Source organism: Leucoraja erinacea, chromosome 11 (genome assembly GCF_028641065.1).
Source record: "Leucoraja erinacea ecotype New England chromosome 11, Leri_hhj_1, whole genome shotgun sequence".
In the NCBI taxonomy this organism is placed as follows: domain Eukaryota; kingdom Metazoa; phylum Chordata; class Chondrichthyes; order Rajiformes; family Rajidae; genus Leucoraja; species Leucoraja erinaceus.
Window position 1 is genome coordinate 836268 of NC_073387.1, and position 25155 is coordinate 861422.

Consider the following 25155-nt stretch of genomic DNA (forward strand, 5'->3'; position numbering starts at 1 on the left):
CAACTTAGGCCCAGGACTGCATAGGAGGGAACAGTGTGGGAATAGGAGGGGGAGTTAAAGTGCTGAGCAACCGGGAGATCAGACAGGTTAAGGCGGACTGAGCGGAGGTGTTCAGCGAAACGATCGCCGAGCCTCGCCGATATACAGGAGTTGACACATGGAACAGCGGATACAGTAGATGAAGTTGGAGGAGGTGCAAGTGAACCTTTGCCTCACCTGGAAATACGGTTTGGGTCCTTTGATGGAGTCGAGGGTGGAGGGAATGGGACGGGTGTTGCATCTCCTGCGGTTGCAGGGGAAAGTACCAGGGGAGGGGGCGGTTTGGGTGGGAAGGGATGAGTTGACCAGGGAGTTTCGGAGGGAACGGTCTCTGCGGAAAGCAGAAAGGGGTGGAGATGGGAAGATGTGACGTAGGGGGATCCCGTTGGAGGTGGCGAAAATGTTGGAGGATTATATGCTGTACGTGGTGGCTGATGGGGTGGAAGGTTGAGGAGATGCGGGACTCTGTCCTTGTTATGAGTGGGGGGAGGGGGGATCAAGAGCGGAGCTGCGGGATATCGACGAGACCCTAGTGAGAGCCTCATCTATTATGGAAGAAGAGAACCTCCGTTCCCTAAAGAATGAGGACAGATGCAGCGTAGACGGAGGAATTGGGAGTAGGGGATAGAGTCTTTTCAGGAGGCAGGGTGGGAAGAATTGTAGTCTAGATAGCTATAGATACACAGAAAATAGGTGCAGGAGTAGGCTATTCAGCCCATTGAGCCAGCACCACCATTCAATGTGATCAAGGCTGATCATCCACAATCAGTACCCTGTTCCTGCCTTCTCCCCATATCCCTTGATTCCGCTAGCCCTAAGAGCTCTATCTAACTCTCTTTTGAATGCATCCAGTGAATCGGCCTCCACTGCCTTCCGAGGCAGAGAATTCCACAAATTCACAACTCTCTGGGTGAATTCACAATTCCCTGGGTGGGTTTGTAATAGATGTCAGTCAATAGTCTGTGATGGGGATGGTGAGATCTAGAAACAGTAGGGAGATGTCGGAGATGGTCTAAGTGAATTTGAGTGCAGGATGAAGTCAGTAAGTTCTGCATGGGTGCAGGAGGCAGCACCGATGCAGTTGTCAATGTAGCAGAGGTAGAGCTTGGGGATAGGGCCAGTGTACTCCTGGAACAGGGATTGTTCGATGTACCCTACCAAGAGGCAGGCACAGCTGGGACCCATACGAGCGCCCATAGCTACGCCTTGGATTTGGAGGAAGTGGGAGGAGTCGAAGGAGAAGTTGTTAAGGATAAGGACCAGTCTGCTGGGCAGAGGATATGTCTCAGGATGTCTGCAAAGTAAAAGATGTGAGGGAAGCAGGGAAAAGTAAACCATGTGGATAGACCTGGTTTATACTCTCTAGAATTTAGGAGATTGAGAGGGGATCTTATAAAAAACTTACAAAATTCTTAAGGGGTTGGACAGGCTAGATGCAGGAAGATTGCTCCCGATGTTGGGGAAGTCCAGGACAAGGGGTCACAGCTTAAGGATAAGGGGGAAATCCTTTAAAACCGAGATGAGAAGAACTTTTTTCACACAGAGAGTGGTGAATCTCTGGAACTCTCTGCCGCAGAGGGTAGTCGAGGCCAGTTCATTGGCTATATTTAAGAGGGAGTTAGATGTGGCCCTTGTGGCTAAGGGGATCAGAGGGTATGGAGAGAAGGCAGGTACGGGATACTGAGTTGGATGATCAGCCATGATGATATTGAATAGCGGTGCAGGCTCGAAGGGCCGAATGGCCTACTCCTGCACCTAATTTCTATGTTTCTATGTGGAACAGTGGCACAGCATTACCATGCCAGAGACCTGGGGTTGATCATGACTAGTGGATGCTGTCTGTACGGAGTTTGTACGTTCTCCCTATGATCGCATGCGCTTTCTCCAGGTGCTCCGGTTTCCTCCCAAATTCCAGACGTGCAGGTTTGTAGATTCATTGGCTTCTGTAAATTCTTCCGAGTTTGTAGGATAGAACTAGTGTACCAGTGATCGTTGGTTGACGTGGAGTTGGTGGGCTGAAAGGCCTGTTTCCATGCTATATCTCTAAAAAACGAAAATAAAACATGGATGGAGAGAACGGGAGAGCAACGAAGAGGGAAGAACAAAATAAAGAAGAAAGGAACAAAGGGTAAATAAATAAATGGTGAAGGAGGGGAGTGAGGTCCAATGTAGTGCTTGTGTTCACAGTGTATTTGGAAGCAGTACACATCAGACTCAAGATACACAAGTGATGACAGATAAATCATGGCTTCATGGTTTACAAACTTTCACAGCATGCTTTACAAAATGGAACAAAATGGTTCTTTACGAGTTTCTTGACACTCCACAGGCACGCAATAGAAAATCACTGTCTAGAAATTGCTTCCAGGTTAGATTCCAGACCTTTGCCCCACAGGACACATGGACCAGCTGAAGACCAGGCAACACCACGGATGCTGTCTCCAGTTGCAGTTGCCATAGCCTATAGCGAAGCAAGACGATCTGAAATTCCAGACGTGCAGGTTTTCAAAAAGCATTGGCTTCTCATGATATTTCATCCTGTAACGAAGCAGGACATAAATAGTGTAACCAGGAATGTGCGTGGTATTCACATTTGGTTTATTATTTTCTGAGAAGTGCCAAGATACAGTGACAATAGTTATAGCGTCTATCCAGACATACAATCAGTTAGGCAGGAGGGGGGAATGGGTGAGGAGCAGCAACGGAAGAGGGAAGAACAAAAGGAAGCAGAAGAAAGAGAACCAAGCAGGGTAAATAAGGCAATGGTGAAGGAGGGGGAGTGAGGTCCAATGTAGTGCTTGTGTTCACAGTGTATTTGGAAGCAGTACACATCAGACTCAAGATACACAAGTGATGACAGATAAATCATGGCTTCATGGTTTACAAACTTTCACAGCATGCTTTACAAAATGGAACAAAATGGTTCTTTACGAGTTTCTTGACACTCCACAGGCACGCAATAGAAAATCACTGTCTAGAAATTGCTTCCAGGTTAGATTCCAGACCTTTGCTCAACAGGACACATGGACCAGCTGAAGACCAGGCAACACCATGATGCTGTCTCCAGTTGCAGTCTGCCACACTGGGACGATCTGAAATGCTACATAATGTTTTCAAAAAGCTGTAGGGATCTCATGATATTTTCATCCTGTAACGAAGCAGAGACATAAAAGGTAATTGTCCCAGGAATGTGATTGGTAATCATTTGGTTTATTATTTTCACATATACCAAGATACAGTGACAATAGTTTAGCGTGCTATCCAGACATACACATCAGTTAGGCAGGAGGAGGGGAATGGTGAGGAGCAGTAGGAGGAAGGGGAGGATGAGGAAAGGAAGCAGGAAGCAGAGAAGATGCATGAGGTGGAGGCACAGGAGAAGAAAGGGGAGTATGAGGAGTATGAGGAGGAGAAGTGTAGCAAAGCTATTGGAGAGGATTCCAAAGATAGGATTTAGTCACATTTGGAAGGGTGAAGAAGATGAATAATGAGGTTAGGGCAGTAGATGTCTACATGGACTTCCTTAAAGTAGTTCCTCATGCAAGGCTGATTCAGAAGATTAAGATACTTGGAATCCAGTTACAGAATGCAAGTTAAGATACTTGGAATCCAGGGGGCTGGAGAGGGGCTGGAGAGAGGGGGGAGGGGAGGATTTGGGGGAGGGAGAGAGTGGGGGGGGGGAGAGAGAGTGGGGGGGAGGAGAGAGAAGGGGGGAGAGGGGGGGAGGGATGGACAGGGGGGAGAGGGAGAGGAGGAGGGAGAGAGGGGGGGGGGGAGGGGGAAGGGAGGGGGCAGTGGAAGTTCAATCAGTGAAAAAACTGGGAAGTAAAAAACAGGGAAAGGCATCGTAAGAAAATAGTTTTAAAAAGCGCTGAAATCACAGAGAAAACCGCTGTCTTTGAAATTAAATGTTAAACGTTAAATGTTAAACCTGGAAGTCTTTAAAGCAACGTTAAGGTATTAAAATTTTCAAAGTTAAAGCAAAAAAAGTTCAATCAGACTCTTATCTTTAAAGATGTGGAAGTCAGCATGAAGCATCGTTCATTAGAGAATGGCCGTTGGGAATTTTCTGGAAAGATGAGCCGGGGAGCTCGCGGGAGTTCATGGGAGCTCGGGGATCTCGTGGGAGCTCGAGTACAGGGCCCGGCTTTTCTTGTCTATTGGGGGGGGGGGAGAGAGAGTGGCGCGGGGGTGATGTCACTCGCAGCGTGTGGAACACAGCATGGAGCAGAGCCATTGTGATGTAATCAGCAAAAAACAGTCGGTTTTATTTTCAAAGTTATTTCAGATTCTTGAACATTTTGATTAATAATTCGAGAAATAATGCATGAATTTTTCAGATAAGGCGATTTTGGACTCCTCGGGATAAATCTCTACCGGAATATGTAAAAATGTTACCGTTATGGCGTTGTTTTTATCGAGACGATGTGAACACTCACACACCCACACCCCACCCAAGATCATAGTTTTATAATCATAGAGAGAGGCAGGGTTAGGGTACAGTCAAAATATTTTCCTAAGGGGGGAAATATCATGTATGAGAGCGCATTGCATGAAGGTGAGGGAGATGTTTAATGGAAAATGAGTGAGGAGTGAAATGAATATTGCCATCTGTTTTTACCATGGAGATGAACATGGAGATTGAGAAATTTGTGTCCTTTAACCATATGTGAGGTGAAGACTGGAAGGCGTCAAATGTTGTGACTTTATTTAAGCTGCTGCAAGGACTAGCCAAGGAATTACCAGCCCTTGAGCCTAATACCAATGCTCGGGCAATTACTGGAGTGGATTCTAAGAGATAGGTTCTACCTGTTTTTGGAAAGTCAAGAACAAATTAGGGATAGTCCTGCTGAGTTACTCCAGCACTTTATGTCTTTTTTTTATGGATGGATAGCATGCTTGGTACCTGGTATAGGCATTCTTTGTAGTTTAGCAAGGCCTTTGACAAGATCCCGCATGCCAGATTACACGCGATCCAGGGTGAGATGTCCAATTGGATACAAAATTGGCATGGGAGAAGGCCAGAGGGAGGTTGGGGAGGGTTGTTTTTCAGATTGGAGGCCTATGACTAGTGGGGTGTGTGTGTGGAGATTAAGATTGGATCCCCCTGCTCCTCACTATATACATTAATGATCTGGTGAGAATGCAGGATAACACTTAACATTCATGGTGTGGCAGATAGCAAAGAAGATTGTTGAAGATTACTACAGGATCCAGCTGAACTGCAGCAGATGGAATTAAACTCAGATCAGTGTACGTTGTTGTGTTTTGTTAAATCAAGGCAGGCCAAACATAGTTAATGGCAGGACCCTGAATAGTGTTGTAGAGTAGAGAGACCAAGGAGTACAGGTACATAGTTCCATGAAAGAGGCAACATAGGTCAACCAGGTCGTGAGGGAACCCGAGGCTTCACTATTCACACCGACTTGGTCAGCATGGACAAGTTTGATGAAAGGCCCTGTTTCTGTGCTGTACTATCTTCTGTGCTATGTCTTATAACTTACAGGGTTTAAAGGCAGGGGTTTGGGTGCCATCTTTCTCTTGTTTGGTCTTCCCTACAACCAGGAGGAACATAATTAAAGGTGCCTCTCAAAACACTGGACCGTGCTTCCTTTTGAGACCCACGCACTACAAGATGGTACATAATATGAAAGAGGGTAACTTCATCCACATTGGTAGAAAAATAGTAAAAGGCAGAATATATTTTAGACCATATGGAATTGAAGTTGTTGGTATTCAGAGCAACCTTTTTTTTTCTAAATGAATGATTCAAGATTAATATACAGGAACTGAAAACAATAGAGACGTTTTAGAATCATAGAGTCCAACAGTACAGAAACAAGTCTTGTTCCCATCATCTCATTGTGGACCACGATGTTTATCTGAGCTAGTCCCACTTGTAAGCGTTTGGTCCATATCACTCTGAACATTACCTTTGCATGTGCCTGCCTGTTTGAATGTCTTTTAAATGTTGTGATTCTACCCACCTCTATAGCTTTAGTAGCTCATTCCATATATGCCCCTTACTCTGTGAAACGCTGCCGCTCGGATCCTTTTTAATTCTTCCCTCTCTCAGAAATCTAGGCCTCTAATTTTCCCATACCCTGAGAAACAGACTGTGACACCCACCCCTCATGAATTTATACACCTTTCAACCTCCAACCTTCCAGGGAAAATAGTCCCAGACTATCCTTATAAATCAAGCCCTCCGGACCTGATAACATCTTGGTGATCTTATAGAACAGTACAGTACAGGAACATGTCCTTTGGCCCATAATGTGTGTGCTGATCATGATGCCAAGATACATGAATTACATCCGCCTGCACATGGTCCATATTCATGTGTCTGTCTAAAAGCCTCTTAAACGGCACTATCATATCTCCCTCCATCACCCCCCCCTCTTTGTAGAAAAACTAAACTTTGCTTTTCCCACCTTAGCTATACCCTCTAGTCTGTGATATTTCCACCCTGGAAAAGTGGTTCTTTTCCAGCTTAATGATGTTTTCCCTGCAACCGAGTGCCCAGAGACCACACAATACTCTTGTCTCACCAATGATTTGTACAGTTGTAACATGACATCCTAACTCCAATCCTCAATACCCTGAACCATGAGGGCAAGCATGCCAAACAAATTCTTCACCATTTGTCTGTATGTGCTGTATGTAATGCCATGGAAGGATGTACCCACAACCCTAAGTCTCTCTGTACTACCACTTTGCCCAGGATCTTACCATTTACTAAGTCCTGCCCTGCTTTGTCCCACAAAAGTGTAACTCAAGGTATTTATCTGAATTAAACTCCATCTGCCATTCCTCAGTCCATTGGCCTAGTTGATTAAGATGCCATTGTAATCATTGCTAAACTTCTTCACTGTTCACCAGCTTTAATGGTTAGCAAATTTCACCAGCCAATCATGCCATCTACAGTACATTCACATCCACATCATTAATATAAATAACAAACAGTGGAACCAGCGCCTGTCACTTGGGGCAGGCTTCAGTCTGAAAATCAACCCTCTTGCACCATCTCTGTGTCCACCTTCAAGCCAACTTTGTATTTAATTAGCAGGTTTGCTCAGGATCCAATGTGATCTAACCTGTGGATGGCTTGATTGCAATCATGTGTAGCGTTCTAACTGAGTGGTTAGCACGCAACAAAAACCTTTTCACTGTATGTCGGTACACGTGTAAATAATAAACTAAACTAAACTAAACTAAACTGATGCTTCCAGACCAGCCTATCATGCAGTACCTTGTTTAAGGCCCAATGTTTAAGAAAGAACTGCAGATGCTGGGTAAATCGAAGGTAGACAAAAATGCTGGAGAAACTCAGCGGGTGAGGCAGCATCTATGGAGCGAAGGAATAGGTGACGTTTCGGGTCGACGGATGTCGGGGAGGGGGGGAAGAAAGGAAGAGGCAGAGACAGTTGGCTGTTGGGGAGCTGGGAAGGGGAAGGGAAGGAGGGAGAAAGCAAGGACTGCCCGAAATTGGAGAAGACTTCTCTTAGTTCTCCCTTCTTCCCCTCCCCTTCCCTGGCCAGACACATCTCTGAGCACAGTGTCCATGAGCTCTTGTCTCTCCCACTCCTCTCCTTTGCAAAACTCCCTATCTTAGAACGTAGAACAGTACACCACAAGAACAGGCCCTTCAGCCCACAATGCCTGTGCTGAACGTGATGCCAAGACAATCACATCTACCTGCACATAGCCTACATTCCTCCATTCCCTGCATATCCATATGCCGATCCAAATGCCAGGGCTTCAACCACCATCTATCAAATTTGCAGACGATACAAAGCTGGGTGGCAGTGTGAACTGTGAGGAGGATGCTATGAGAATGCAGGGTGACTTGGACAGGTTGGAGGAGTGGGCAGATGCATGGCAGATGAAGTTTAATGCGGAAAAATGTGAGGTTATCAACTTTGGTAGCAAAAATAGGAAGGCAGATTACTATCTAAATGGCGTCAAGTTGGGAAAAGGGGAAGTACAACGGGATCTGTGGGTCCTTGTACATCAGTCTGTGAAGGTAAGCATGCAGGTACAGCAGGCAGTGAAGAAGGCGAATGGCATGTTAGCCTTTATAACAAGAGGAATCGAATATAGGAGCAAAGAGATCCTTCTGCAGTTGTACAGAGCCCTAGTGAGACCACACCTGGAGTATTGTGTGCAGTTTTGGTCCCCTAATTTGAGGAAGGGCATTCTTGCTATTGAGAGAGTGCAGCGTAGGTTTACAAGTTTAATTCCCGGGATGGCGGGAATATGTTGAGAGAATGGAGCAGCTGGGCTTGTACACTCTGGAGTTTAGAAGGATGAGAGGTTATCTCATTGAAATATATGATTGTTAAGGGTTTGGACATGCTAGAGGCAGGAAACATGTTCCCGATGTTGGGGGAGTCCAGAACCAGGGGCCACATTTTAAGAATAAGGAGTAAGCCATTTAGAACGGAGACGAGGAAACACTTTTTCTCACAGAGACTGGTGAGTCTGTGGAATTCTCTGCCTTAGGAGGTGGAGGCAGGTTCTCTGGATGCTTTCAAGAGAGAGCTAGATAGGGCTCTTAAAAATAGAAGAGTCAGGGGATATGGGGAGGAGGCAGGAACGGGTACTCAGGCCCGTACGAAGCTTTTCAAAAAGGGGGGTGGCATGACAGGATTACAAAAAACTTAATGTGAAATAATGTGGGCGCTGTGTATATCACGAGCGCGAAGCGTGAAGTCCCTCGATGCCGGGGTCCAGGGCCCGCTTAAGGGCCCTGGAAGCTCAGGGATGTTAGATGCTCTCTGATGCATTCTGAGCCTTATTTTGGAGCATTTTTGCACCAAATTTATGAACAATATTTCAGAAATGAACAGGAATCTGAGTGGTAGCTTTTTCACACAAAGGGTGGTGGGTGTATGGGATGAGCTGCCAGAGGAAGTAGTTAATCAATATGATCAGCCATGATCATATTGAATGGCGGTGCAGGCTCGAAGGGCTGAATGGCCTACTCCTGCACCTAATTTCTATGTTTCTATGTTAAGTGTGAAAAACATACCCCTCAGATTCCTATTAAATCTTTTGCCCTTCACCTTAAACTTATGTCTTCTGCTCCTCGATTCACTTACTCTGGGCAAAAGGCTCAACCATATCTATTCAAATCATGATTTTATACACCTCTATTAGATCGTCCCTTATCCTCCTGTGCTCCATGAAATAGAGTCCCAGCCTATTCAACTCTATAGCGCTGGCCCTCCAGTCCTGGCTGGAAGGACCGAATGGCCTACTCCTGCACCTATGGTCTATTGTCTATCCCAGCCAGGCACTCACCTCCCTCATTGTAAAAAACCTGCCCTGCACATCTCCTTTAAACATTTCCGCTCTAATCTTAAAACAATGCCTCTCGTATTGAATTTTTCCAGTGGAAAAATGGTTCTGACTGACTATTCTATCAATGCCTATCATCATTTTATATACTTCTATCAGGTTTCCCTGCAACCTCCGGCGCTCCAGAGAAAAAGTTTGTCCAACCTCTCCCTCTAGTTAATACACCCTAATCCGGGCATCATTCTGGTAAACCACCTCTGCACCCTTTGCAAAGCCTCCACATCATTCCTGCAATGGGGTGACCAGAACTGGACGCAATATTCCAGTGGAGCTGCATCATGCCCACCCTGCTCTCCTCTGTGACCCTGCCACCCTCTCATGTCTTGACCTGGGCACAAAGCTGCTGTGCTGGTAATGCAGGGGTATCTCTGCATGCTGCCAATAATCTGGAGTATACAGATGGTGCTGGGATCAGCACACAGCACACAGTACACAGCGCACAGCACACAGTACACTACACACAGCACACAGTACACAGCGCACAGCACACAGTACACTACACACAGCACACAGGACACAGTACACAGCACACAGCACACAGTACACAGCACACAGTACACAGCACACAGCACACAGTACACAGCACACAGCACACAGCACACACACACAGTACACAGTACACAGCACACAGTACACAGCACACAGCACACAGCACACAGCACACAGCACACAGCACACAGCACACAGTACACAGCACACAGCACACAGCACACAGCACACAGTACACAGCACACAGTACACAGCACACAGGACACAGTACACAGCACACAGTACACAGCACACAGCACACAGTACACAGCACACAGCACACAGGACACAGTACACAGCACACAGCACACTACACACAGCACACAGGACACAGTACACAGCACACAGTACACAGCACACAGCACACAGTACACAGCACACAGCACACAGTACACAGTACACAGTACACAGCACACAGTACACAGCACAGTACACAGCACACACAGCACACAGCACACAGTACACAGTACACAGTACACAGTACACAGCACACAGTACACAGCACACAGTACACAGTACACAGCACACAGCACACAGCACACAGCACACAGTACACAGTACACAGTACACAGCACACAGTACACAGTACACAGCACACTGTACACAGCACACAGCACACAGTACACAAGCACACAGTACACAGCACACAGTACACAGTACACAGCACACACACAGCACACAGCACACAGTACACAGCACACAGCACACAGCACACTGTACACAGTACACTGCACACAGCACACAGTACACTGTACACAGTACACAGCACACAGTACACTACACAGCACACAGCACACAGTACACAGCACACAGCACACAGTACACAGTACACTGCACACAGCAGTACACAGTACACAGTACACAGTACACAGCACACAGCACACAGTACACAGTACACAGCACACAGCACACAGTACACAGCACACAGTACACAGCACACAGCACACAGTACACAGTACACAGCACACAGCACACAGTACACAGCACACACACAGCACACAGTACACAGCACACAGTACACAGCACACAGCACACAGCACACTGTACACAGCACACAGCACACTGTACACAGTACACAGCACACAGCACACAGCACACAGTACACAGCACACAGCACACAGTACACAGTACACAGCACACAGCACACAGTACACTACACAGCACACAGTACACAGTACACAGTACACAGCACACTACACACAGCACACTGCACACTGTACACAGTACACAGCACAGACATTGTGGGTTCTCAGCAAGATCAGTGGGGAAGGTCAGAATATAAAGGTGGAATAAATCCAGTGGGATGCAAATTGACTTCTCTAACTTCAAGTAATCCCTGTTCTCCAACTAGTTATACTGTTCACCTGATTAAATATTACACTGTATGCCGCATTGTCACCTTGCCCATAGCTAACAATGAACCATTCTACATTTCCTTTGATCTGTCCTTTTCACACCTTACCCTTCTATATCTCTAGACTGCATCTCCCCTAACTCAGTCTGAAGAAGGGTCTTGACCCGAAACATCACCCATTGTTTCTCTCCAGAGATGCTGCCTGTCCTGCTGAGTTACTCCAGCATCTCTGTGGAATATGGAATGTTCTTCCAATCTGATGTCCTTGCTTTGCCTGAGGCCACCTGGCCTTCACTTGCCTCGGTAAGTGAGATCAGCAATGTGGAATGTGCTTGCCGTGTCAAGGCACTTACCATAAGGCAGGATTCTATAAACTCGTCCGGAGTCACCACACCATCTTTGTTTTTGTCCATTTTCTGTGAAGGCAAAGGTATTAGATTTCATTAGGAACTGCCTCCACATAATGCTGCAGAATTAACAGTATTCTGTTCGAAGCAAGGAGCGGCCGCAGTCAATCCTAATCTTAAATTCTTGAGTACATTAAGACTGAAATAATTTGAGAAAGTCCATTGCTTCATGTCCACACACATCACTCTGAGGTCGAGGGTCAAAGGTGCATGATCTTCAACCCACTCGCATTCAACAGATGAAAATGTTGACCTATCCTGGACCTTCAATGCACAGTCCTGGCCACTTCCCAAAGGGAGTGCTGTTCACCAATGATGCAGACAGCTGATGTGAATGATCAAATGTTATTATATTTACACTTCATCCCCTCATCCAAATCATTGATATAGATTGCGGACCGCTGGGGTTCCAGCACTGTTTCTCTATGGATCCAACTGGCCAATTTGAGTGTGACCTGTTTATTCCCAATCTCAATGTTATATCTGTTCATCAATCCTCAGTCCCCACCAGAGTATCACCACACAATACTACATCTGTTCCAAGGGAATGGATCCTTCCCTTGTAATGACTGCACTCAGGACCAGCCACTTTGCTAGTCAGGTGCCTACTCACAACAGTTTATTGGTGGTTTTCACTATCCCAGTGAACAATGCCGAGATTATCCACAACTTTCCTGCAGACGTTTGGCTAATTCCACTCCTCGTGGCTTCAGGGCTACTCGGCAATGCAGCGATGGGTTCTCCTGTGGATGGATCAACGCAGCCATTCTGTGACGGTACTGCTCATGGGACAGACGTCTGAGGGTGAAGCCCTTGAATAGTCGCGTGCCTGCAGAAGCTGCAGTGCAAGTGATATCAACGCTGCTAGCCAAGAGAAGCAGCTTGGTGCACTCATAACCTCTGTATGTCCTGGGCTGCCTCATGGCCAGTGAGCAACCTGCTGCGGACTGCTGCAAACTGCTGTGTAATATTAGAATGAGTTCCATTGGTGGAGGTGAAGGGACTGTGATGGGCCAAAAGATTGTGGGAGTGCTGGCTTCGATATATCAATCATCAGTAGATGCAGTAGAGGTGCTGGAAGAATGGAGGGGGGCTAGTATTGTGCAACCAGTGACTCTAACATGTCTACCAGGCAGAATGTGCAGGAAGGAACTGCAGGTGCTGGTTTAGACCAAAGATAGACACAAAAAGCTGGTGTAACTCAGCGGGTCAGGCAGCATCTCTGGAGAGAAGGAACCCTTTTATCCTTTTCTCCAGATATGCTGTCTGACCCGCTGAGGTACACCAGCCTTTTGAGTCTATCTCTAGTACGTAGGTTACTGGTAGTTACTGGGTTCAGAGGGATAAGACATATTTTGAGGGAGTTAGATGTGGCCCTTGTGGCTAAGGGGATCAGGGGCTATGGAGAGAAGGCAGGTACGGGATACTGAGTTGGATGATCAGCCATGATCATATTGAATGGCGGTGCAGGCTCGAAGGGCCGAATGGCCTACTCCTGCACCTAATTTCTATGTTTCTATATACATTTGGATAGACAGGAGCTGATTTGTGGCAGCATGGTTTCGTACATGGGAGAGTCATGCTTGAGTTTTTCGAAGAAGTAACTAAGAAGGTTGACGAGGCAAGGCTGTAGACCTTATCTATATGGACTTCAGCAAAGCCTTCCACATGTTAGGCTGCTCTAGAAGGTCAGGAGCATGAGATCCAGGGAGAGCTAACTAACTGGATGTAACGTAGGTAGACAAAAGTGCTGGAGAAACTCAGCAGGTGCAGCAGCATCTATGGAGCAAAGGAAATAGGCAACGTTTCGGGCCGAAACCCTTCTTCAGACTGATGAATAGGCAACGTTTCGGGCCGAAACCCTTCTTCAGACTGATGTAACATTGGCTTCATGGAAGGAAGCAAAGAATGGTGGTGGAAGGTTGTTTATCGGACTGGAAGCCTGTGACTGGTGGTGTGCTTCAGGGATGTGTGGTGTGCTTCAGGGATGTGTGGTGTGCTTCAGGGATGTGTGGTGGGCCCATTGCTGTTTGTGGTTTATATCATCGATTTGGATGAGAATGTACAAGGCATAATAAGTAAGTATGCAGATGACACAAAAGTAGGTGGTATCTTAGACAGCGAAGATGGTTATCAACAATGATAACAGGATCTTGATCAGCTGGGAATGGCTAAAAGAGTTTAATGCAGGTAAGTGTGAGGTGTAGGATTTTGGAAAGTTATACCAAGATGGACTTTCAAAGTGAATGGTATAGCCCTGGGGTGTTTTGTAGAATTGATGGATCTATGCATCCAGGTACACAGTTCCCTGAAAGTGGCATAATCGGTAGAAAGTTTGGTATAATGGGCTTTTGGTACCTTGGCCTTCATCAGTCAGGGTATTGAGCACAGAGTACAGTCTGAAGAAGGGTCTCGACCCGAAATGTCACCCATTCCTTCTCTCCAGAGGTACTGCCTGTCCCGCTGAGTTACTTACTTTTTGTGTCTTTTATAGAGTGTGGAAGTTATGTTACAGTTGTACAAGATGTTGGTGAGGCCGCCTTTCATGTATTGTGTTGAGTTTTGGTCACCCTACTACAAGAGGGAGGTCATTAAGTAGGAAAGAAAGCAGAGAAGATTTACAAGGATGTTGCCAGGACTCGAGGGCCTGAGGCATGGGGAAAGGTTGGTCAGGCTAGGACTTTATTCCTTGGAGTGCAGGAAGATGAGAGGTGATTTTACAGTAATGTAGAAAATCATGAGCAGAATAGATAGGGTCATGCAAAGTGTATTTTACCCAGAACCAAAGAATATACGTTCATGGAGAGAGGGGCATGATTTAATAGAAACCTGAGGCCCAACTTTTTAACTCTGAAGATGATGAGTATGTGGAATGAGCTGCCTGAGGAGGTAGTTGAGGCAGGTACCTTCCTGCACAGCATTTAAAAAACATTTTTAACAGATACATGGCTAGGTTTTGGCCCATGGAAGGATCTGGGCCAAATGTGGGCAACTGGGACTAGCTTAGATGGGGCATCTTGGTCGGCATATACGAGTTGGGCCAACGGGGCTGTTTCCATGCTGTATGATTCCATGGTGACACATTGGCACAGCAGTAGAGTTGCTGCCTCAGAGCGCCAGACACCCGGGTTTGATCCTGACTACGGGTGCTGTCTGTACAGTGATTGCATGGGTTTTCTCTGGGTGCTCTGGTTTCCTCCCATGTATAGATTTGAGGCTTAATTGACTTCCATAAAATTGTAAATTTGACTTCCATAAAATTGTTAAATCCTACAGTGTAGGATCTAATGTGATTGCTGGTCTGAGAGGCCTCGTGGGCAGAAGGGCCTGTTTCCACACTGTTTCTCTGAAGTCTAAAGACAATAAAGGTAATCCTATTTTTCTATTCTATTCTAAGTGGCCATGCCACTTCATCCTAAATGAATCCAAGACCACTATACCCAATGCCCAGGGTAAAGCGTCAACCCCCCACCACCATCCACTGATGCACAGTAGCTCAGCAGTAGAGTCGCTGCCTTGCAGACCCAAGTTCGATCCCGACTACAGGTGCTGTCTGTATGGAACTTATACCTTCTCCCTGTGACTGCGTGGATTTTCTCCGGATGCTCCAGTTTCCTCCCATATTTCAAAGATGTACAGGTTTGTAGATTAATTGGGTTCTGTATAATTGCCCTTAGTGTGTAGGATAGAACTAGTTCCAGGGTGATTGCTCTTTCCACACTATATCTATAAACTTCAACAAGACCTGGGTCCCTTCATGGCAGATCTCATGCCCCTCGTGAAAGTAAGGAGTTTCCCTGCAAAGATGCCTGAAAGAGGTCTTACCTGAAAGAAGGTGTCCACGTGATGCCTTGGAGCGTCATCCTTGAGCACGGGATATGTGCACTTCCCCATCATGCTGTAGATGGCCCTCACAATGTCCGTCATCTCCTGTAGCATTGGCAACACAAACAGCTCACAGCACCCTCCAGTTTAGCACTTTCCCCACCTCGCAAGCAAATGTACTCACAAGGCCCGAGCTGCCCTCCCCATTTCCAACAACATACAAGTAAATGTCTGCCCTTCTCATCTATAGTGTCTCTGCCCACTTCTACTCCACTGGATAGACTTGGTTTATACTCTCTAGAATTTAGGAGATTTGAGAGGGGATCTTATAGAAACTTACAAAATTCTTAAGGGGTTGGACAGGCTAGATGCAGGAAGATTGTTCCCGATGTTAGGGAAGTCCAGGACAAGGGGTCACAGCTTAAGGATAAGGGGGAAATCCTTTAAAACTGAGATGAGAAGAACTTTTTCACACAGAGAGTGGTGAATCTCTGGAACTCTCTGCCACAGATGGTAGTTGAGGCCAGTTCATTGGCTATATTTAAGAGGGAGTTAGATGTGGCCCTTGTGGCCAAGGGGATCAGGGGGTATGGAGAGAAGGCAGGTACGGGATACTGAGTTGGATGATCAGCCATGATCATATTGAGTGGCGGTGCAGGCTCGAAGGGCCGAATGGCCTACTCCTGCACCTAATTTCTATGTTTCTATGTTTCTACTCCATCTCCCGTCATGTTCCTTTCTACTTTGTGGTGCAATCATTCAACTTCCAAATGAGTTCCAGTCCACCTGGTCACTTAACCTGTTGTTAGTGATTATCCATCCATTGCATTAACACACCCACCAAACCTATCACATTTGAATGAATGAATCCCCTTGAGCTGAACACCTACACCCGCTACATTGGGGCATGGCCTATGTTCCTGGACTGTGGTTCAGTGTCCTGGGGCCGATCCCATGGATTGTCATGGGTAGGAAACCTCTTCCTGAACACCAGTCCTCGTCCTCCCTAGGATGACCGCACCCTGACCGAACTGGACACCCCAGACATAGCTGCCTAATGGGCCTGTAGTTTGTGAAAGGAAACTGACAGAGGAGAGATTGCTGGTGAGTTTAGTCTTTGCCAAATCACTTGCTGCCGATGCATCGTCCCTTTTGTCTTTGTGAGGTGTTGCACTTTGGGAGGTCGAATGTAAGGGGAAAGTATACATTTATTGGCAAAATCCGTAACAGCATTGATGTACCGAGGGATCTTGGGATCCAATTCCATATCTCCCTTAAAGCAGCAACACAAGTAGGAGAAGTAAGAAATGGTATGCTTGCCGCCAATGAGGGGGCCATTGGCTCACTCGTGTTTTTATCCTTTTGTGAGCAAATCATCAAGGCAAATTCCTTGTATGTATACATACTTGGCCAATAACATGTTATTCATCCATTCGTAGACAAAAGTGCTGGAGAAACTCAGCGGGTGCAGCAGCATCTATGGAGCGAAGGAAATAGGCAACGTTTCGGCCCGAAACGTTGCCTATTTCCTTCGCTCCATAGATGCTGCTGCACCCGCTGAGTTTCTCCAGCACTTTTGTCTACCTTCGATTATCCAGCATCTGCAGTTCTTTCTTAAACATTATTCATTCATTGATTGAGTAGAGGAGTCAGGATGTCATAATGCAGCTCTGTTAGACTTTGATTAGGCTGCATTTGAGTACTGCATGCAGTTCTGATCACCCCATTACAGGAAGGATGCAGATGTTCTGAAGAGGGCACACAAGAGGTTTACCAGAATGCTGTCTGGATCAGGAGCTATAAGCAGAGGTTGGACACATTTACATTGTTTTCTCGGGAATGTCAGAAGTTGTGGAGAGACCTGATTGAAGGATATAAACTTATGAGAGGCATTTATAGGGTAGACCGTCAGAACCAACAAAGATTTGTCACAAAACAAAGATTTTCACTGTACATCAGCGCACATAATGATAATAATAAAACAAACCAATCTGCCAAAACTATCTGATATCCTATCTTTGCCCTGCTGATTTCCAATGTACTCCAACGTCTATTAGACTGCTCCATGCTTTGCTTGATCCCAGCTTCTTTTTCCTGACTAGCGTCTCAGTATACCCAGTCAACTAGAGCTCCTTAATCTTGCCATCTTTATCGATCACTCTAACAAGAACATGCTATCCCTGAATTCTCCCCACCTCAGTTGTGAAAGCCTCTCACTTACCAGGTGTCCTTTTACCTGTTACACCCTCTTCCAATCAATCGTCGCACCTTCTTGTCTAATGCCTTCAAAAAATGCCTACCCAATTTAAGGTTTTAATTATAGACCAGTCCTATTTATTTCTATAACTCTTTTAAAATTGATAGAATTATGGTCACTGGATCATCACTTCTCCAGCTTCATTTCTGAATAAGAGGTGCATAGTTACTCTCGCTCTAATAGGATAATATACATACTGTTTTTGACTGTGTATGTGTGGGGGGTGTGGGGGAACTTTTGAAAATCTCTTCCCTGTACGGGAGACCCAACCTTTTTCCTGTCGGGTCTCCATTGTCGTTGGGGCCTAGCACCGTGGAGCGGCCTCCAGCCTGAATGACCTGGAGGCTCCAGTCACGGAGCTGCGGAGATGCGGACTTACCATCGTGGGGCTGGCCGGCATCGGAGCGTGGGGAGCGGTGGTGACTCGCTGCTGCGGCCCGACCCCGGAGCTCGGAGGCTCCAGCTACAGCCGCAGGTCTGGTGGAGAGCTCGCGGGAGCTCACGGGTCCGGGTGGAGTCCGCTTTCCAGAGCTCCCGCAAAGCGACTTCTCCAGCCGGTGTCGCGGGGTTGGAACAAACCGGAGCGGGGTCGTACATCGTACATCGTACGTACATCGTACGTCGTACATAGCCCAGCATGGCTTCATGGCCGTGGGACATTCCAGCGCCCGCCGGGGGCTCCAACTTCGTGACAATTAGACCGGGAGTGGGGCCGTACATCGCACCGCGCGGCCTAAAAATGGCCGTGGGACTCACCATCGCCCGCCTGGGGCTTCGACATCGGGAGAGAAATTAGAACGGGGAGAGAAATGACTTTGCCTTCCATCACAGTGGGTTCACTGTGATGGATGTTTCTATAAATTGAATTGTGTGTATGTCTGTAGGAAATTGTCTTTGCTTGTATGGCTGTGGAAATGGAGTTTCGTTGAGGTTCAAATGACATGTAATAAATATTGATTGATTGATTGATAGTTTGGAAAAATCCTTTCCTGGACACAGTTAACAAATGCTGCACAGTCCAACCCCTTTACAATGGTAGGTAATGGCAACTTCCCTCATATTTGTCAAATGGGAGAAGCTGAAATCATCTCTCTCAACCGTGTTATCTTTGCAGCTATCTGGACCTCCCCACACATATGTCCAACTGACTATTGGCGGTAGGGGGGCAGAAGCTATAATATACAATCCCATCAAAATTATCACCCCCTTCCTATTTCTTAGTTCCACTCTTACTGGTCAATCCCTCAGGAATAGTGAAAGGCCTGGATAGAGTGGTGTTTCCACCAGTGGGAGAATCTAGGACCAGAGGGCTCAGCCTTAGAATAAAAGGATGTTCATTTAGGAAGGAGATGAGGAGGAATTTTTTTAGTCAGAGGGTGGTGAATCTGTGGAATTCATTGCCACAGGCGGCTGTGGAGGCCATCGATGGTTATTTTTAAGGCAGAGATAGATAGATTTTTGATTAGAGTGGGCAGTAAGGGTTATGTGGAGAAGGCAGGAGAATGGGGTTAAGAGGGAAAGATGGATCAGCCATGGGATGGCCTAATTCTGCTCCTATCACTCACGAACATGAAAATCTTAATATACTGCCATGATGTTCTCCCTGCTCAAAATCGCAACTCTAAATCCTCTCTTACCTCAATCTCTATCCCTGCTGCAGCATTAAGATAAATGCAGTTTACTTGATCAGACATTCCTCTCTCCCTGTCATGTTCCTGCCTGTCCTATCTAGTGAACTTGCTCACTTTAACATTGATATTTGACCCAACTTGCCCACTTACCATATTACCGCTTTGAATCCCACCCCCCTGCCAGACGCAATGATATTGGTCCCCAACAACAGAGGCATCAGAAGAGAGACACAAAAAGCTGGAGTAACTCAGCGGGTCAGACAGCATCTCTGGAGAAAAATAGGTGTGTTACTCCAGCTTTTTGTGTCTATCTTTGGTTTAAACCAGCATCTGTAGTTGCTTCCTTCATGACAGAGGCATCAGCAGTGATCTGTGTGTTATGCCACCGACCCAATCAAAACAGCATCCATTCATCCTTTCCCCCTGACTCCATTCACCAAACCAATTTTGGATCCATTCAGCCAGTCCGCATTGTCCAATGCCATGGTAAAGTTCATACAGACAACATCTGCTGCCTTGCCTCATCAATCTTCTTCCTCACAACTGTCCCTCATTCAAATGAGTGACAGGACTTCCCCTGCACAAAGTCACGCTGATTCACCATGATCAGCCCTGGCTTTCAAAACGTACAGACCTGGTTATGAAAGGGTTCCTGAACTGTTTGCAAGTCAGAAAGCCAGCCATTGGCCATACCCACAGAGCAGATGATGCCTGCAGATGGGTTGACCCATGGGAATACATTACCTGCAAAATCACTGTCCAAAACTCTTCCTTTTATTGTTTAGTATGTTTTAAAGTATGTATTTAATATTCTTTCGTGTGTTCTGTGTGGGGGGTGGTGTGGGGGGGAACCGCTTCGGTCGCCTCCTCCATGGAGAGCCGAGTTTTTCCAGGTCGCCTCCCCCGTGGCCTAACATCAAGAATCGGCGCGGCCTTTCCCGGAGACGCGCCCGGGGCTTCAGCAGCGGGCGCAGCGTGGACTCTCGTTGTGGAGCGGGTGAGCCCTCGATGGGGCTCGCCGGAGGGGAGCGCTCCGTTTCGCTGGCCCGGGGCTGCCGGCAGCCTGAAGCTGCGGTCTGCAGAGTTCCAGCTGGCGCGGCGTCTACAGCCCGGGATCCCTCGTGGGGGACCCGGTGGAAGAAGAAGCTTCCACCGCCGGCCCGCGGCCAACTTCTACCGCGGGCCCGGCGTGGACTTAACATCACCCCTGGAGGGGAGCTTCGACCGCCGGCCCTGCAGTCTACGGTGCTTCTGGCTGCGGCGGAGTCTTTAAATCTCAACCGATCGGCCTACACCATCTTAAAGCCGCGGTCTCCGGTGAGGAAGAGCCGATCCTGGACTGACTCTGGACTCTGGTCCTGTCCACGGGGGGGAAATGGAGGAGGACTGGCCACATTTTGTGCCTTCCACCACAGTGATGAATGCTGTGGTGGATGTTTGTGTTACAGTTTTATTGTGGTTGTGTGTTCTTTATTATTGTACTGCTGCTGACAACCCAAATTTCCACCGACCCTGGTTGTGTGGCAATAAATTATATCTAATCTAATCTAATCTTTTGCCATTCTTAATAATGAAGCTGATATTAACAGATTACACTTTGGTCGACGACGGGCTAATAATGATATTTTAAAAGATTTAACTCCAGATGAAGTTTTAAAAACGATTGGACTCAAGGAACTGCAGATGCTGGTTAATTAAAAAAACGTGCTGAATTAATTCAGTGGGTCAGGCAGCATCTGTGGAGAACATGGATAGGCGATGTTTCGGGTTGGGACCCTTCTTCAGAATGATTATAGTGGGGGTGGAGGGAGAGTGGGAGGGAGGTAGAAGGGGAGCTTTTTCTAGCTTCCCCATCCTCCTCCATCTATAAGAAGTGTACTGACCCAAAACACCACCCATCTATGTTCTCCAGAGATGCTGCCTGACCCGCAGAGTTACCCAGCACTTCATATTTTAAAAGAAAATACTGTTGATAGTTTTAGAAAGGACAGTGCTGTTAGCCTGGACAGTGTGACTGCAGATGGGATTGACACAATGAACAATAATGCTGTGCTCAGCAAAATTCCAGCTTGTGTCTCAAACCGTCACCTGTAGCCCTGGTGCAGCTGACAAGTGCTTCACTCCAGTCTCCTGTTAGGATGTACACAAGTCAGGCTCTTGTTAATGGGGATGATACGTACATAAATTCTACCCCTTAGCATTTTCTTCAATACGTTCCCTTCCACTGACATAGAATAACCCAGCTTACAATTACCTGGATATACCCAGTACCCTCCGTAAATGAACAACATCAGCGATCCACTGGTATCTCATCTGTGCTTAATGGAGATGTAAAACTCTCCCAGGAATCTCCTCCTTTGTTTCCCACAATATTCTGGGCCAAATCTCATCTGTCTGTGGGGATTTATTTATCTTTATGCATTCCAAGATACTTGACAAAATACTGACCTGCTCCAAACTATCAAGTACCCTCTCCCTGATCTCACTGTCCTCCAGTCCTTGGTGAATACAGACAGGGGAATCAAAAACCAGAGGACATGGGATTAATGTGAGGGGAGGGGGGAAGATTTAATAGAAATCTGAGGGCCAACGTTTTTACACAAAGGGCGGAAGGAACAGCAAACCATCATTATAACGGACCATGGGGGTAGGGGGTTGGTGTCTGTTATTGCTTTTGCCGAGTACGGTATTATCATTGTATGTAGTTGAAACAAAGAACTGCAGATGATGCTTAATACACAAAAGGACACAAAGTACTGGAGTGACTCATTGGGTCAGGCAGCATCTCTGGAGAATGTGGATAGGTGACATGGGGACTCCATGTCAGACTGATTCAGTCTGCTGACTTACTCCAGCACTGTGTTGTTCCACTTTAAAACTAGGCGCTGAGGCCACTAGTCTGCACCAGTGAGCACTTTTTAACCCACTGCACATTCCGGTGATACGGCTGTTGCAGCTCATGTTGTAGCCCCTGGCAACAGAGCGTTCTTCAGGCCGCCAACACCGACAGGACACGTCACCGTGGGGCTGCCTCCCCTTTCACCAGCTGTCTGCCAAGGTGGAATACGGCGACTCGGGGGGAGAAGGAGGCTGTAGTGGAGGAAGGAGCGGTGGAGTGGATAGTGATGGGAGAAGGAGGTAGAGGAGGTGGTGGAGTGGACAGAGCGATGGGAGGAGGAGCGGTGGAGTGGATAGTGATGGGAGAAGGAGGTAGAGGAGGTGGTGGAGTGGACAGAGCGATGGGAGGAGGAGCGGTGGAGTGGATAGTGATGGGAGAAGGAGGTAGAGGAGGTGGCGGAGTGGACAGAGCGATGGGAGGAGACGGGAGGAGGCGCGGGAGGAGAGCGCGAGGCGCGGTGGAGTGGGGAGTGGACAGTGACGGCCGACAGGAAGAAACTGTAGCTGGTTAGAGGGGAGGGAGCCCCATGGTGTCCAAGCACGTCCTGTTAGTGTTGGCGGCCTGAAGAAAGCACTGTCGCCAGGGGCTACAATGTGAGCGGTAACAACAACCACGTCAACAGGATGGTGCGGTGGGTGAAGAGGCGCTCGCTGGTACACCTTGTGAGCGGGTGGTGGCGTTGGAAGCAGGCATTGCAAGTGGCCAGGAAGGCGGTGCAAGCCGAGGGGGGGCATCTACAGGTCCATCCACTATTACCAAAATGTGTTATAAAGGGGTCCATTAAAACAATGGTTTAGTGTATATGGAACAAGCTGCATGGTGAGGTGGTTGAGGCAGGGACCATCACAATGTTTAAATACATTTGGACAGGTACATGGATAGAGGAATATGGGGTAAACGCACACAGGTAGGACTAGTGTAGATGGGGCATGTTGGTTGGCATGCGCATGTTGGGCCGAATGGCCTGTTTCCATGTTGCATGACTCTATGCCTCTAGAAGCATTCACTTCGGACTTTGCCCATATCCACTAGTTCCATGCATAACCTCTTTGGTCCCTACGGGAGCCACTTTATCATGCCTTCTCTCTTGTTCCAAAGATGCTTAGAATTCTCCTTCATCTTACCGTACAAGGATATTACATGGTTTTGCTACATTGACGGGGCCACCTCCTGCACCCATGCAGAACTCACTGACTTCATCCATTTCACCACTAATTTCCATCCTGCACTCAAATTCACCTGGACCATCTCCGACACCTCCCTACCATTCCTTGATCTCACCATCTCCATCGCAGGTTACAGACTACTGACATGACACCCACTGACTGCCACAGCTTTTTTGACTGCACTTCTTCCCACCCTGCTCCCTGTAAGGACTCTATCCCCTACTCCCAATTCCTCCGTCTACGCCGCATCTGCACCCAGGATGAGGTGTTCCAGACCAAGGCATCGGAGATGTCCTCAGTCTTTAGGAAACGTGGGTTGTTCTATTATAGATAAGGCTCTCACCAAGGTCCCCTCTGTATCCCGCAGCTTCCCATCCCCCTACTTGTAAGGACAGGGTCCCCCATGTCCTCAGCTTCCACCATATCAGCTGGTGCATACAACATATAATCCTCCGACACTTTCGCCACCTCCATCTAGATCCCACCACTGTCGACATCATCATCTCCTCCTCTTTCTGCCTTCCGTAGAGACCGTTCCCTCCGTAACTCCCTGGTCAATTCGTCCCTTCCCACCCAAACCACCCCCTCCCCGGGTACTTTCCTTTGCAACCGCAGGAAATGCTACACTTGTTGCTTTACCTCCCCCTTCAACTCCATCCAAGGACCCAAACTGTCTTTCCAGGTGAAGCAGAAGTTCACCTGCACCTCCTCCAACCTCATCTACTGCATCCGCTGTTCTAGGTGTCACCTTCTCTACATCGGTGAGACCAAGCGCAGGCACTGCGATCGCTTCGCCCAACACCTCCGCTCAGTTTGTGTTAACCAACCTGATCTCCTGGTTGCCCAGCACTTCAACTCCCCCTCCCATTCTGAATCTGACCTTTCTGTCCTGGGCCTCCTCCATTGCCAGATTGAGATCCAGCGTAAATTGGAGGAACAACACCTCATATTTCACTTGGGTAGTTTATACCCCAACGGTATGAACATCGACTTCTCTAATTTCAGGTAGTCCTTGCTTTCTCCCTCCTTCCCTTCCCCCTTCCCAGCTCTCCCACATAGCCTACTGTCTTCCGCCTCTTCCCTTCCCCCCACCCTCCGATATCAGTCTGACGAAGGGTCTCAACCCAAATCGTCGCCTACTCCTTTTCTCCATATATGCTGCCTTACCCGCTGAGTTTCTCCATCATTGTTTGTCTACTTAGGATATTACACGGCCTATTTCTGGCCACCTAGTTCTCTTAAGTTCATCCTAAACTATTTATATTGCAATAAGCATTTGGGGCAGCATGGTGGCACAGTGGTAGAGTTGCTGCCTTATAGCGCTAGAGAGCCAAGTTCGATCCTAACTACGGGTGCTGTCTGTACGGAGTTTGTACGTCCTCTCTGTGCCCGCGTGGGTTTCCCCCGAGAGCTCTGGTTTCCTCCCACACTCCAAAGATGTGTAGGTTTGTAGGTTAATTGGCTTCAGTAAACGTTGTAAATTGCCCCTAGTGTGTAGGATAGGGCTAGTGTACGGGGATCACTTGTCAGCGCGGTGAGCTGAAGGTCTTGTTCCCGCACTGTATCTTTATCTCTAAACTAAACTAAAGGAACTCTCTGAATTTTAATTGCCTGCTTCCTTTCAAATACTTCCTTTTTTGATGATCAAACCATGAATAATCTTTGTTATCCAAGGTTCCTTAATTT

General features: G+C 47.3%; 1 protein-coding gene across 4 annotated transcripts in view; it reads right to left on the reverse strand.

The window, feature by feature from the left end:
• Positions 1-2819: 2819 nt before the first annotated feature.
• LOC129701405 (Kv channel-interacting protein 1-like) overlaps positions 2820-25155 on the reverse strand; it is a 222175-nt gene continuing 199839 nt past the window's right edge. For all 4 annotated transcript variants that reach the window (XM_055642557.1, XM_055642560.1, XM_055642559.1 and 1 more), the window contains 3 exons: positions 15517-15621; positions 11638-11700; positions 2820-3187 (listed from right to left, as the gene is read on the reverse strand). In XM_055642557.1, the coding sequence (XP_055498532.1) occupies positions 3140-3187; positions 11638-11700; positions 15517-15621 (216 nt within the window). In that variant the 3' untranslated portion in view covers positions 2820-3139. The remainder of the gene's footprint in view (positions 3188-11637; positions 11701-15516; positions 15622-25155) is intronic.